The sequence below is a fragment of the Labeo rohita genome, chromosome 7 (genome assembly GCF_022985175.1).
Source record: "Labeo rohita strain BAU-BD-2019 chromosome 7, IGBB_LRoh.1.0, whole genome shotgun sequence".
NCBI lineage: Eukaryota > Metazoa > Chordata > Actinopteri > Cypriniformes > Cyprinidae > Labeo > Labeo rohita.
This window is the reverse complement of record NC_066875.1, coordinates 32,485,125-32,501,122: the sequence shown is the minus strand read 5'-3', so window position 1 is coordinate 32,501,122 and position 15,998 is coordinate 32,485,125. Positions and strand designations below refer to the sequence as shown.

The 15,998-nt window shown below is 35.0% G+C and overlaps 2 protein-coding genes across 2 annotated transcripts in view; one reads left to right on the top strand and one right to left on the bottom strand.

Moving 5' to 3' along the window:
* The window catches only part of vps13c (vacuolar protein sorting 13 homolog C), a gene marked incomplete at its 3' end in the record, with an annotated part of 47,685 nt that extends 41,748 nt beyond the window's left edge, over positions 1-5,937 (bottom strand). The window contains exons 1-4 of the mRNA XM_051114073.1: positions 5,713-5,937; positions 3,868-3,911; positions 3,460-3,502; positions 248-343 (exon numbers count right to left, since the gene is read on the bottom strand). Coding sequence (XP_050970030.1) covers positions 248-343; positions 3,460-3,502; positions 3,868-3,911; positions 5,713-5,812 — 283 coding nt within the window. The remainder of the gene's footprint in view (positions 1-247; positions 344-3,459; positions 3,503-3,867; positions 3,912-5,712) is intronic.
* Positions 5,938-11,518: 5,581 nt separating this feature from the next.
* tln2a (talin 2a) overlaps positions 11,519-15,998 on the top strand; it is a 59,673-nt gene continuing 55,193 nt past the window's right edge. The window contains 1 exon segment of the mRNA XM_051115641.1: positions 11,519-11,619. The gene's annotated coding sequence lies outside the window, so the exon portion shown is untranslated.

Here is a 15,998-nt window from a genome sequence, read left to right as displayed (position 1 = left end):
ATAATGCAAGACCTTACACACCCCTGAGTTAAGAGGCAGGAATCCATCTAGGTCATAAATAAATCATGCAGTTATCCTGAGAGATGTTATAGCAAGAAATGAAAGCATTTTGCAGACAAATTACTGCAATACCATGAAATAAATAGCATGGTGCTCTAGACTAGATTTATAAACAATTTAAACAACACTAGAAAACATGGAAACATTATAAGTAAAACAAAAACAAAAAAAAACGGTAAGCACTCACTTGCACCAGGAACCACCAGAAGGTATAATCCATCTAATGTAGCCACCACAGCTTCATTGTACAGGTTTTTCCAAGGGATCTTCAGAGTCAGTTTACCTTAAGAGCAGACATTTTCAATTCAGTGTGACTATATGAATAATAAAAGCACTTGAATTACATGAATGTAGATCCTGTGGATGTTATTCTGTGCATCTCAGTTAAAAGTAAGATACACATTAGTAAAGTACAATACAATCATGGTTATTAGGCAGAAACAGAGCCAGACTTGTTTAAAATGACTTGTTAGTCTTCTTGGAAAAATCATTTTGTCCAAAAATGAGAGCAGACGTAAAAAACTTGAAAACCGTGGAAAGGAATCAATCATTTTAAAAAAATATGAAAAATGAAATTTGTTGCATTACAGATCAAGATTTATTTGAGAATTTATGGCTAGATGTCATTTGATCAAGCACATATAACAAGTGTTTTGCTTGTTATACATGCTTGATCAAAAGACACCTACTCTCTAAAAAATGCTGGGTTATTTTTTAACCCAAATGCTGGGTTCAGCCTGCTGGGTCATTTTGTTGGGTTGTTTTTAATATTTTTACCCAGGTGCTGGGTAACTTTTCTGCACTCTAAAAAACGCTGGGTTATTTCTGTTTAACCCAAATCCTGGGTTAACCTTTTTTTGGGTCATTTTATTTGGTTATTCTCAATATTTTTTACCCAGGTGCAGGGTAGTTTTTTTGTAACTAAACTGCTGATATATTTTTTCTACCCAGCTGCTGGGTTGAGCCTGTTTCTGACAAAACAACCCAGCTGTTGCGTTACAGTCAGAGCGTGGGCTTTTTGTGTCCTCTACGGGAGAGAGTGGTTCTCCATACCACTGTGCACTTTTTCAGCAAAACAAAGGGTTGTATACATTTTATTTCATTTATAAAGTTATTATTGTCCTGTAATTTCTATTATTTTACGCAACGTTAACATACCAGGAGGAGACATCAGTCAGCTGCATCAGTCAGCTGTGTTCGTTTGTTTTTCGCATGATGGAAACATCTTTTGCCTTGCATAACATAAACTTTTTTTTATACTGAATTAAATTTAATTTGACGTTAAAATATATTCCCTAATCTCTGTGAAAGTACTGTTTATGTATAGGAAAGTTGTCAATCACAAAAGAAACTCATCACCAGCTCAGATTTCGGCGACACACCGGCATGAGAATTAGCACTATTGATTGAAACTGATTACAGAGAATGGTTCAATGCACTTAAATTAAAATGCTACTTTTATATGTTCCATTTTTTATTTCTAAAATGCTTGTTAAACAGGTTTAATTGTATGTAATATTGTAAACTATGCTGTATTCATCCAAATAAATACAATGTCTTTTTTGTCTATGGGTGCCTTAATAATTCTGTGTTTGATTTTTAATTTCCAGCCATTTTAAGCCAGCAATATAATAGGGTTGTGCCGATATACGACAGTATTGTGTATCATCGATAGTCAGAGATATCGCCTGTTGCTGATGCCTTTGACGATAGCACAACGATTATTATTATAATCCGTCAAAAACAGATTAGGCGCCTAACTTTAGCGATGCAGTGCAGAGAACCACTTTTGGGGCTCTTCAAAACCTTGCCGTGCGGTGGCTGGTATAAACACAGGCACAGGTCACGGTGAGCGGGAGGGGATGTTTCAGGTGGGAAGCATGCAATCTGTGATTGCGTGCAGTTGCTGACGCTCGTGAAAGTGTGCAATCACTTTCTTATGCGCGCTGTATTTCTGGTTTGACTTTCACTTTTAGAATTGATCCTCTTCAGCAAGTAGGGGAGAGGATGGAAAAGTGGGGCACAGTAACTTGTTTTGGGGAACGGCCCCTCTTCTCGCCACAGACGTGTGCAGTGTAAATAAGGGGTAACAATGTATTCATCATACAGTGATGAATACATGTTCTTTGATAATGTAAATTCCTTTTCTGTAGCTGTTTTTTTGAATAACTAAGGAAATGTTAGCATTAGTAACTTACAATGTTTCTATTAAATTGTTATCATGTTAAACACAAATTAAGTCATATTGAAAACATTAGACTGCTTTTAGCCTTATGCTGGTGTTGGTTCATTTGCCGGCAATGAAACCAAGTAGGTGAATTAATTAAATAAATTAGCATGATAATATCATCTATCGGCGATCTCACAGGCTGACGATAGGACGCTATGAAAATTGAGCATATCACCCAACAGTACAATTTAATAATTCTTAAACAACAGTTGACTTACATAAAACAACCCAGCATGTTTGGTATAAACATTTAACCCAACCAACTGGGTCAAAATAACCCAGCATGTGTTCTGTCCAATATTTACCCAGCACTGGGTTGCGAAATAAGTTGTAGTGTAGTAGATGTTTTAAAAGTAGATCTTTTTTGAATGAAGATTTTGTCAAATGTAAAAGATATGGAGGGAATTTAACAGTTACTCAGACTAGCATGTCATTCTTGTTAACCAATTACTTTTTACTGCTTGACATCTTGGCACACAGTCCAGCAGATGTTTAAAGTCATCTGACTGGATCATGTGATAACATGACCCGTTTTCAACAAGTTCCCTCTTATTGGCAAGACATCTGTGCTGTGTATTAAAGAATTAAAGAAACAGCAGATGACAACTTTACCTTAATAAATTATTCTTACGAAGCATTTTAAAAAGTCGAGGAGGCATAAAAAGTTTCACAGCAGTGTCATATTGCTTCCACACCCTACCTAATCTTATGATATTTTTAACTTCCAGCTCCTACGTGATTATTCATGAATAGAAGTATTTGTTAAAAATGCTTCAATTCAAATCTCAAATCTACTGAGGAAAAACTAAGAACACAGACTTCATTTTACTATTTTGAAATTTATATTACAACAAGCTTTACTACTACTCTGCTGTCTTTATTATATTTGGGGTGTGATCTCTCCAAACAAACATCAGGTAGTGAAATAAAATCACTTTGATTTGACTGTTACTGCAAAGCTTAATCAGTCAGCATAATCTGTCTAAAGCAGCACAAAACAGGAAGTGCAATTCATCAAATTGAACACTGAAACTTTTTTCTATTTCAGTCTCCTTGGTTACAGGTTATCAACACACAAGCCTGAATATTAAAAAACTACACATTTCACACTTTTCAATACAGCTCCCTGGAGCATAATTTGCCTGATAAAGTGAAAGTTGGATACTCACCAATCTGACCAGCCTTTACTTTAAAAGGAACATCAAACTCACTCTAAAAAACAAAAACAAATAGGTGAAATAGGTTTGAAACGCAGATTTCAATAATACAATATTAAAAATCTTATTTAGTACACATTCACATAGTAAAACTACTAGTTGTTATGACTTCATTGGGTAGCATCAGCAAAACTCATTGTGTTGGCACACTCTAAATTCAGCAGATGCTTTATAGTCTACCACAAACCACAGTGTTACTTACACAGACACACAGTCTCTCTTATCAAGATAAATATAGCTCTTTAATGTGTGTTTTTTGATTTCTTTTTTACTGTATTCTACATTTTAGGGCATGACATCCTGACATCATATCTATAGATAAAATGTAATTAAACTTAATATTGTTCAATATATACTTACCAAAGCATTTTCTTTCACCCTCAGATTTTCCAACACCACATTTCCTAAAAAAGAAAAGAATAAAAATGACCGTGTTGTACATTTTATATCATGCTTGCCACATAATGTATATTGCAGACTGTACATGTATTATGCGGTCTATCTCTCAAAGGCATTCATACAAACATCTGAAACTCTGAAAGTGTCAAAGATAGAAAATACATAAACAATTGAATCCAGATACGATTGGCCATACTGCTGATAATTGGATTGGCCTCGCAGAAAAGAAATAAATGTCAACCGGAGCAGCCTATCGGATGCTGGGATAAAAAAGATGTTAACATATCAAACAGCAAGCTGACAAAATAACAGGGCGCCCATGCTGATCCGGCCAAGTATTGTCTAAACCCCTGTGGAGTCTGTCACACCTTTAAAAGCTGACTGTTCAATATACTAAAACAGTTTGTTCTTCTCCTCTCAATTTAAACAACAGCTCACTATTTTTCCAATGAAATGAAAGTGGTGACAGATCTTTAATTCTGTACTGTGGCGTAAATCCAAGTGTAACTTGGTTCTACACATCAGCTATTGGTTGAATTTTGAGATGTGGACTCAAAAACAAATGTAATGTAAACAAATCGAATGTAAGCTGGCAGGGGTGGGGTTTAAGCATGTTTGGAGAAGTCCTGCATGCATCACTAAAGAAAAGTCTGCAATTTCCACTGGAAGATCCATTGAAAATGGCATGTTGTGACATTTTGATTAAAAAAATAAATAAAAAATTATTAAAAAAAAAAAAAAAAAAAAAAAAAAAAAAGAAACTTGCTTCTAGATCAGTAGGATCTATGATATGTATTTGGAAAAAACATGAGGTGATTTTTTTTGTTTTCATGCCAACATATGATTCTAACGAATGCTGCTTCAAACTATCCTTGGAATTTATCTGAAAGAATCTAGTTGGAGTTGTTCCAGCCTTGACACATCCTGTAAAGTGACTAACAACACTGCAGAAACAGCAATTTGATAAATCACTCCTTTCAAAGCTACAAACACATATGTCTACCACAAAGAGAATGTTTAAGCACAGGGACATGACAGGTGATTGTGTATAACCCCACCAATAGACTGTTTACACAGTGTAAAATTGTTCACATACTTAAATTCTATAATGGAGTTCGTAGGGGAGATATGGGTCATAGGGGCAATCGAGATAAATCTGTAGTCATACAGCGCAAAACGTTTTTCTAAACAGGTATTTGGAATGTAACTGTATCCATTACATTCTTAATCTGTTCCTTATGGCTCCAACGATGCAACACTCTGAAGAGCAAGTGTACAGCCCTTGTACATCATTACATCATTAAACTTTTTATTATTAATATTATCTATAAAGGTGTGGTTCATTTCACCTTGAGGTTTACTTGCAAAAATACAACAGAACAGAACAAACAGCAGTGTTTGCAAAACTGAGTGTACATTCATCTGCTCAGCTTAATTGCTGAGAACCATTTTCTGTGTCTTATCTATAGGACAACTGTCTCATAAAATATAAATGTAACGTTAAGCGGATAGTAAGAGGCTTCTGAAGGGCATCTGAAGTCCTTTTACACAATAAAAGGCGGAAACCCTAAAAATAATGAAAGTAAACAGTATAAATGATGAGCGTTTACTCCTTGGCGCAAGCAACTTGACAGACTGCCAGTCTTACAGAACAGAAACCAATCTAGCAGAAGAGACATTATTGGACACCGCATTAAATTTACATCTAGCTTGCACCGCATATCGATACAGGACGTTTTGCAAAAGACAACAGAAACAATCGTTTCTTTGAACGTTGACGGGCTGTTTTGAAGATTAAACGCTTACCTCCCCATATGCCAATCTTTAACTGCGACTTGTCCAGGTTTTCCACATAATCTCCTATGAATCTGTTCAAGAGATCACTGACTAAAGACTCGAACACCATGGTGAGTCTAGAACGACAGCGACCCTGTCGCGGATAACGCGCTAAAATGCCACAATACGCATTTGATAAGGTTACTTCCCTCCCTGGATGACAGGCGTGTACAGCAACATCGACTCATTCGGCGATCCACTCACACTGTCTGCATCAAGGGTCGCTGCGATTACTGTATTATAAACAGGCTGGCTAGTTGATACAAGAGCATTCAACCAAAAAAAAAAGTTGGCGAAGTGAGAATGTAGCCTACTCATTTGTTTTTCCAAATAAGAGACGCCTAGATAAGATTTTTTACAGTGCTGCCATCTCTCACGCCACACATCCATTTTCTCTCGCAGTCAAAAGCACCTTAAGTTAAAACTTTAATAAAATGTTAGTGGCAAAACAGATTTCATAAAGGCTCCAGTACGTATTTGTATTTGCGCCCTGAACATCACCAAACGATTCTATTTACAATGTGTTTTCGTAGCGCTGAGCAATGTAGGCAATGTAGTAAAAAAAAAAAAATGGAAATGTGGAAATTCTCACTCCAAAGTTGAACGCAAAAGTAGGCAGCCCTTCATTTATTTATTTATGTGCAAGATACAACCCTGGTGAAAAAACCAGCATATACTGGTAGGTATGTTTTGATGCTGGAATGCTGGTCCTTAGCTGGTTTAAGCTGGTCATGTTGCTGGTCAAGGACCAGCATGAACCAGCAAAGGACCAGCATAAACCAGCTAAGGACCAGCTTAAACCAGCATCAAAACCTACCTAACCAGCATTCCAGCATCAAAACATACCTACCAGCATATGCTGGTTTTTTTCACCAGGGAAAATTACTGTTTACTTTAATTTGTGTCTTTACGATTATCGTATTCTACTATTTATCGAAATGTAAATAGGCCCATTGTAGGCCTGTTATTGACTAATGATTTTCATTTGCTGATATATGTTGAATTAACAGGGACTACTCTGACATAGAGTTTTTTGTTAGCTGGAATAAAGATGGATGGGCCTCTGCCATCTCACATGCATCTATCACCTTCTTCTCTTTTTCTCTTGGTTGTGGTTTCCCTGCTGGAAAAAAAAAAAAAAAGCTAAAACCAGCCAACCCTGGTGAAAAAAACAGCATATGCTGGTAGGTATGTTTTGATGCTGGTTTAAGCTGGTCCTTTGCTGGTTTATGCTGGTCTTTTGCTGGTTTAAGATGGTCCTTTGCTGGTTTATGCTGGTCCTTGACCAGCAACATGACCAGCATAAACCAGCAAAGGACCATCTTAAACCAGCATCAAAACATACCTACCAGCATATGCTGTTTTTTTCACCAGGGTAGGCTGGTTATCTGGATTTAGCTGGTCAGCAGGCTGGTTTTAGTGGGGTTTTGGCACTTCCTTGGCTGGCCAGGCTGGGAGACCAGCTGGAACGACCAGCTAAAACCAGCCTGATCAGCCAGGCTGGGAGACCAGCTAAAACTTCCAGCTTAAAGCAGCTAAGACCAGCCAACCAGCCTAGGCTGGTTTTAGCTGTTTTTTTTCAGCAGGGTTCCATTTAGGGACAAGTTTCCAAGCTCTTCAGTCAGCTCGGTCCACGTGGTCCCCAGGGAATATGGTTGCAAGTTGATCTTGTGATGTTTAAACACGTGGCTTTTTGTCTTTGTGCTAAATGTTTTCAATCCAAACATGTTGTCTAGAATCTCAAGGCTGTAATCAGATACTGAAAGACATAAGCTGCTGTTGTCTGTAGACAAGACTTCCAGACATTGGTATAGGATCTATATTGCATTTATGGATGTTTATTGGCAAAATATATAAAAAATAAATAATAAATAATTTAACCACAAACCATTATATTAGATGTAAATAATTAATCATCAGATTTAAAAAACATTTAATAACTATTCATATTGTAAGAAAAAAAACATAAAGGTAATATGCAGGATGCTGCAAGCAGTGCATGAAACAGTAGGGTAGAGTGGGGGTAAACGCCCCCCCTACTGTTTTTCCCAAAATAACCACAAGATGAAATCAAGATACATTTTTATTGTTAATATGGACTATGTTGACAAGATTGATGTAGAAGTTTTCAAAATGAAGCTTACACTGGCAATATACCAGAGAGAAAACGGATTTCACATAAATGATCTCATTTTCAGCATTAAGAAAAAAAGTGTTTTAAAGCTTGTTGTTTTGTAGAACATCACAGTTACATATGATATAAGAACAGTAGGGCCTGTAGATAGGGAGTATGGGTTATTTAATAAAAATATAATTATATTTTCAGAATGACTTAATTGTTTTCTCAAACACAGTCAGTGGAGTGAAATGCTGTTGTTATTCTGCTCTGAACATCAAATCCTTTGTTTTTCCATCAAATGAATTCTAACTAGTTGGATGAATAAACATATTTGAATTTTATATTTAAAAACCTCAAGTTAACATCAGTTAGCTAACAAAATGTTTAAAAAAAGCTATTATAATTTTGTAATTCATAATTATTGATTATATTCTTTTTAATTTTAAGCTAAAACTTGGTACCCCCTTGGTACAAATTTAATTTTTGTTAAAAATCTAATAACATGAAAACTCTGGACATTTTCCATACTTTGTTTATAACTGATGTCATTGTCACTAAAACTATGACAACTTTTCTGAACACATTTATCTTTTGTTTCACAGAAAAAAAATTACACAGTCCATAAGGGGGGCGTTCTCCCCCACTCTACCCTACTGAACATTTTCTAGCACATTTCATATATTTAGAAAGAGTACTTCATAACTTGATAATGAAAAAACTTTCTCATGCTTATGTAATGTTTCTATCTATGTTCTCTTCTGCTCTACAGTTTTGTTTTGTTTGTTTGTGTATGTTGTTGTTTTTTAGCCATGTATATTATAAAGAAAAGAATCTGGGTGGGGCTTTGAATGATATAACAAATGAACCCTGTTCTCCCCCACCAAATTCATTATTATGGAAATGACAGCTGGCGTTTAATTATTCAAGGGAAAGATGAGAGCAACAGCCCCATCTACGGGTGAATGATTTTCAAGTAAAAAAATACAAACTAAACCAGTTTGTACATTTTCAGAGAAACGCATATTTTATTCTAAATGTCAATAAAATAAAGGACAGACTAGTTGCAACAGGTTTCGGTCAATTTTTGACAGATATATTAAAGTTAGAAGTCATTACACAAACATAGGCTATACCAAGAATAGGAAGGTGAGGCTGCATGATCGCAACTCGTTTTCTACAAAACAGTGACCCAACTGCATTAAGATAAATAGAATGTACTTTATTGGGGAAAGTTTTGTATGATTTGTTTATTATTTCTACACCTGTGAAGTCATAATCATACTATGGCATACAGTCTTAAAAATAAAGGTGCTTCACGATGGCATAGAAGAACCTTTTTTGTCTAAATGGCTCCATAAAGAACCTTTAACATTTGAAGAACCTTTCTGTTTCACAAAAGGTTCTTTGTGGAGAAAGAATGTTCTTTAGATTATAAAAAGGATGGTTCTTTAAAGAACCTTTGACTGAATGTTTTTTGTGGAACCAAAAATGGTTCTTCTATGGCATTGCTTTTAAAGCACCTTTATTTTAAGAATGTGTGGACCTGTTCTCTAAAGCCTTTGGACTGCACCTAAATATTCCTTCATGTGAATTATTGATTAATTAAGAAATTACATTTTGTGTTACACCCTATCTAGTCATCATTTCAGACTTTTTGCTCATGTAATGGTGGAGAATAACAGCATGAAGGAGCAGCTCCTGGAAACATTTTATTTATTTATTTTTGAACATATTAAACAGAATATACATCTACGATGGCACTGATAAATGTGAATAAACAAGTATTAAGCAAGGCACATATCAGACAAAACAGATGCAAAGTATCAATAAAATTACATATTCTGAGAGAGAGGAAAAAAAGAAAAGAGAAAAGAAAGAAAGGAACAGGGAAAGACAAACAAAAACCCTGACCATGTTGTAATACCACACTTCAATCCATAGAGAGCAGCATTTAGGCACTTACAGACAAGCTAAAGTGTCCTAATGGTCTGATAGTCAAAGTACATTTTGTAGCAATGAATATCAGCAGAAATGCTTAAAAAGGTTTATGATAACACTGTTGTCAAAATATATATTGAAAAGCCACATTTTATGAGGATGACAGAGAGGAATTGCATATTTGAGTTTTTAGGACAGGAGAGGTGGTGTTCTCAACAGAATGTGTGGAATGCTGTTGTGGGCTCACCCCTGTTTGAGCTTTGTTGGGTCAACATGTCTATAATACATTCCAGGTGCCTGACCACACAATCCACCACTTTAATTAAGGAGGCAAGATGCCTTAAAACTAGCAAGATGATTTAGAAATGCACATTAAAAACAGAGAATGATAGAGCGAGAAAGAGAGTCTCTCTCTTTCTTATATCATTTTCATTTTTCTCTTTGATGCTGTAAATGTGTAATCATATTTGTAATTTAACTGACAATATTATGGCTATCAAGAAATAAACTGACAAACGGACTGACGGCTATTTTAAAGTTGTCAAGCTCATGTTTATGTCTAAGAAAATTTGTGGCACGTGTGGTCTATGTATTTCCCATGCTGTATGGGCCAAATTTATCCACAAGAGTAGTAAAAAAAAGAATTTAAAAAAGGAAAATGTAAAAAAAAAAAAAAAAAAAAAAAAAACAATGCAGAATGTTTTTAATAAGGGCTATTTAAAGAAGATTGTTTAATGTTTTTTAAAGAACTCTCTTTTGCTCACCAAGCCTGCATTTATTTGATCCAAAGTACAGCAAAAACAGTAAAATTGTGAAATATTTTTACTATTTAAAATAACTGTTTTCTATTTGAATATATTTTAAAATTATAATTAATTCCTGTGATATCAAAGCTGAATTTTAGCATCATTACTCCAGTCACATGATACTTCAGAAATCATTCTAATATTCTGATGTGCTGCTAAAAAACATGTATTATTATTATTATTATTATGTTGAAAACAGCTGTGTAGCATTTATTCTGGTTTCTTTGAAGTGAATAGAAAGTTCAGAAGAACAGCATTTATCTGAAATAGAAATTTTTTTAACATTATAAATGTCTTTATTATCACTTTTGATCAATTTAAAGCATCCTTGCTAAATAAATGTCTAAATGGTATAATGTATGTTATAGTGTATGTTACAAAAGCTTTTTATTTCAGATAAATGCTGATCTTTGGATCTTTCTATTTATCAAAGAATCCTGAAAAAAATGTACTCTTAAATATTGATGATGATAATAATAACAATAACTGTTTCTTGAACCGCAAAATCAGCATATTTATAATGATTTCTAAAGGATCATATGACACTGAAGACCGGAGAAATGATGCTGAAAATATAGCTTTGATCACAGGAATAAATGACATTTTAAAATATATTCAAATAGACAACTGTTGTTTTAAATAGTAAAAATATAAAAAAAAATACAGTTGGTGCTGTACTTTGGATCAAATAAATGCAGGCTTGGTAAGCAGAAGAGACATCATTAAAAATCTTACTGTTCAAAAACTTTTGACTGGTAGTATATATTCAAATATAATAATTTACCATTAAAAAACGGACTGGGCAGTAACGTTAGAAGGCATCAGGACTACAACCCCCTGAATTCCGGTCTGCATGACGCATTTCCTCTAGTCCCACCTTTAGTCATCGGCTGGGCTCGGTAAATTCCGTAAGCCGAGAAGGGATTTACTCCAAAGAGGCAGGACAAGACCGTAGTTTACTGTGCATCGAGCGGCTGCGAGCTTGCAATGAAACTGCGGTAAACAAACTCACCGGTAAGATCCAGTGTGCTCAGATTTCAGTGTTCGGCGAATTGTGCACAGAAATATCCGCGATCGCTGTGTGTTTCAATGTGTTATGTATTAATACTGCAAGACCGATCTCACATGCAGTGTTGAATGGATTGGGATTTAGAGGTGCGTGGAAATAAGCAGTGTGTGCTGGACAGAGACGTGCATAGAGTCCTTATAGCTCATCTGACATGATACACATGCTTCACCAGTTGCTAATGAGGAGAATTAATTCACGCGTACATTAATCGATGGGAACATTGTGGGTATCTGCATTGTAATTGGTAAGTTTAACTACTTAAACGTTTGTCTCTGAAATGCAGCAAGACGGATGATGACTGATATTTGCATTAAGGCAAATGTTCGTGTTTGGTGGTTTGTGTTCGCTCTCGTTTTTGACGAGACCGAGGAGGCTATGTGTGAATTAAAATGGATATATAAAAAAATCTAGTTTTTTTGATATTGCAAACTTGGAAAGGCTTACATTGCTTATCTGAATGTGATGCTTAACTTCCAACAGAAACCGCCATATTCAGCGCATACTGTGTTTGATAAAACTTTACCACTTTTCAGTTCACATTAACGCTTTATAAATATTTTACTTTTTTAGCACTTCAATAGAAAACTTGCTGTGTGCTTAAATCGCAACAATAAGCATAGACTCGAGGACTGACTCATAATTGAATATTACTTCCAGGCATTGCTCTCTCAATCCGCATAAACCTTTCATTCCAGCAAATTTTAATACTCTGACATTGTTTAAACCTTTAAAACACTCTTAAAACAACTGCCCACATTCAGCCGCAGCCGTGGGATAAAATGCTTTTGTGATGGTCCAGACACATGGAGCCCATGCTGACGCCACACCCCTCTGTGTCATCACATTTAAACATCCCCTCAGAGCTTTGTAAATGTATACTTGTGGAGACTAAACTGTGCTTTGGATGTTTTGTTTGTCTTTGATTACATTACTCAGCTTTTTAACTAATTTATATGCTGTTCATTCATTTGCTGAATTGCATATATTTAAGTTAAAGCTGTTTGCTGATTTGAAAACAAAATCAAGCAGTAGGGAAGCTACCTTAGGTTTGAAGTAAGGGTTTTAAATACACACGAGTATGTTTGTTTTGTATGCTGGCTTTATACTATACTTGTTCAATGCTGTAATTTTATACCATGTAGTGACTATAGTTTCTTACTGAACAAAACATTGTTTGATATTTGTATATTTTATATTGACAATAAGATTGTATATTACTTCCTTCATGAGATGCTTAAATTTAGCTGAAAATCCTATCAAAAGTTATTTTTTTGGCAGATTTCCATTGTGACGACCCCATATAGTGTTACCACATGCCTCGACATTATGCTTGGCAATTTAAACACTGAAACACCTTATGACAAGGGATGTTTTAATTAATTTTCATTAAATAGTGGATACAAGTGTGCTATGTACAGTTGAAGTCAAAAGTTTGCATAAACCTTGCAGAATCTGCAAAATGTTAATTATTTTACTAAAACAAGAGGGATCATATAAAATGCATGTTGTTGTTGTTGTTGTTTTAAAATTTTGTTTAGTGGTGACCTGAATAAGATATTGCACATAAAATATGTTTACATATAGTACACAAGAGAAAATAGTAGTTGAATTTATAAAAAGGATTTGTTCAAAAGTTTACACTTGATATTTAAATACTGTGTTATTACCTGAATGATCCACAGCTGTGTTTTTTTTGTTGTATTTTATGTATTTTTGTGTAATTGAACCCTTTCCAACAATGCAATGACCGTATAATTTTGAGATCTATCTTTTCACACTGAGGACAACTGAGGGACTCATATGCAACTATTACGGAAGGTTCAAATGCTCACTGATGCTGAGCCAGTTAAACTTTTTGAATTTGATGATCAGGGTAAATTTAACTTAATTTGTCTTCTGGGAAACATGTATGTATCTTCTGTAACTTCTGAAGGGCAGTACTAAATGAAAAAATATGATATTTAGGCAAAATAAGAAAAATGTACATAATCTTCATTCTGTTCAAAAGTTTTCACCCCCACCTCTTAATGCATCGTGTTTCCTTCTGAAACATCAGTGAGCATTTAAAACCTCTGTAAAAGTTGCATGAGTCCCTCAGTGTGAAAAGATGGATCTCAAAATCATACAGTAATTGCATTGTTGGAAAGGGTATAAATACACAAAAATGCTGATAAACCAAAGAATCTGTGGGACCTACAGGATTTTTCTAAAGAACAGCGGGCAATTTAACTGTTCAGGACAAACAAGGGACTCATGAACAACTATCACTAAACAAAAAACACAGATGTGGATCATTCAGGTAGCAACACAGTATTAAGAATCAAGTGTGTGTGAACTTTTGAACGGGGTCGTTTTTATAAATTCAACTATTATTTTCTCTTGTAGACTATATGTAAATGTCTTTTATGTGAAATGTTTTATTCAGGTCAGTACTAAATAAAAAATAACAAGCATTTTGTATGACCCTTCTTATTTTGGTAAAATAATTAATATTTTGCAGTTTCTGCAAGGGGTATGCGAACTTTTGACTTCAACTGTATGAGAGCTTCTTTGCATAGATTAATCATCTGTTTTGTAACTTTTTCTGAAAATATGTTACTGTACATTGAAATGCAGTAGAAGAACCTCTTTTAAATTTCTAATTACAAGCTGCTTTTTTGGTTTTAGTTTTAGTGACAGTCAGGTGAATTCTCTTTTGCATCAAGGTTCATGTATGCAGCACATTCGAAAGGTTTTTAAGCATTTTTATGAGTCAGTGTAACTCATCCTCCTCGCTAAGCGCTTGTAATCTGTCTTTGAGACGCATGGTATTGTAGAAATGTGTGTTTTATTTTTGTTCTTTTCCCTTTTATTAGCAATGTAGACCTACTTTGCTTTTAAAGTCTTAAGTTCGCCTTGCAGTATTCAGTGTCTGACATGGAGGCAGACAGGTCTGCTTACTGTGTACAGGCTGATCGACGGCTGATGGACTGCTGATGCTGATGAATCCAGTAGCTTAGGAAAAGGCATCAAGTAGAGTACCGTCTGCTGTCCTTTTGATAAACTGCAATTGCTTTTTATCACGGCCGTCACTTTTAATGGTAGCTTGCCCATGGGTCATACCTTGTTGGCAAGGTTTGTGAGTGTACACTGTATAGGTGAACAAGTTCATTGACCCGCTGTTAGCGACTCATCACATGGCTCTGTCATCACTCCAGAAATGTCCCACATATTCTTTGTTAAAGGGGACATCAGATGCCCGTTGGTTTGATTCTTTAGGGTCTTCATGAAATGCAGATATTTGGTTAAAATTCATGAGTTCATGTAAAAAAAAAAACACCTTTTTGACACATTTTGATTTTTGCATATGTCTTTAAATGGCGGAAATATGCTAATACGGGACAGTTCCTCAGCAGTCGTGGGTGGGGCCTGAGCAGTATGATGCACGCTGTTCAGAAAATCAAAAAGCTTGATAACTAAGGCTGTTTAGGTTTTTGAGGATTTAAAAAAAAAAAAGAAGAAACTGGATTTTCATCATTGTAGAGTGGTTGTGTACACTCACTGCTAAAAGACATTTATATGCAAACATTATGTAAAAGTCAATTTTGCATCCAATGTCACCTATAAAATATCATTTACTTTTGCAAGACCAGAGCGACGTCAGTGTAAATATGAATTTTGTCCACACCAAACGTGACTGTAAATAAAGAAAAGGGTTCGCTTAATGCTATGGATCCGTTGGTTTCTATAGAGAGAATTAGACATATGTCATATGAGACCAGTGAGTAAAGCGTGCTCTTTTATAATGGAACTTCAAACAGTCCATTTATTCGTTCTCTTTTCTTTAAATTATGAATAGTCCCTTATCATGGAAAGTCCTTTTTGTTTATTTTACCAAGCACTTGGGGTTCAGATAAGCCTGCTGCTTCTCTGAACAATATTGCATGAGAAATGAGGCCTGTCTGCTAGTAATACACTTCTTTATATTGATGTTGACTGAGCTATATCTCAGCCAACAAAGCATGTGAATGTGCGTGTTTGCTTTGATTTAAGAAGAATGTTTTTTATGGCTAATTGCCACTTATTGTAAACACTTATACCATTCGAAAGTAATATCCTAAGATATTATTCTAATATATATTTTAAATTAACTGTTTTCTTTTGCATTATATTTTAAAATTTTTAGTAGCCATTACTCAGTCTTCAGTGTCACATGATCCTTCAGAAATCTTTCTAAAATGCTGATTGATGCTCAAGAAACATTTCTTCTTATTACCAATGTTAAAAACAGTTGTGCTGCTTAATATTTTTGTGAAAATGGTGATACAGATTTTTAGGATTCTCA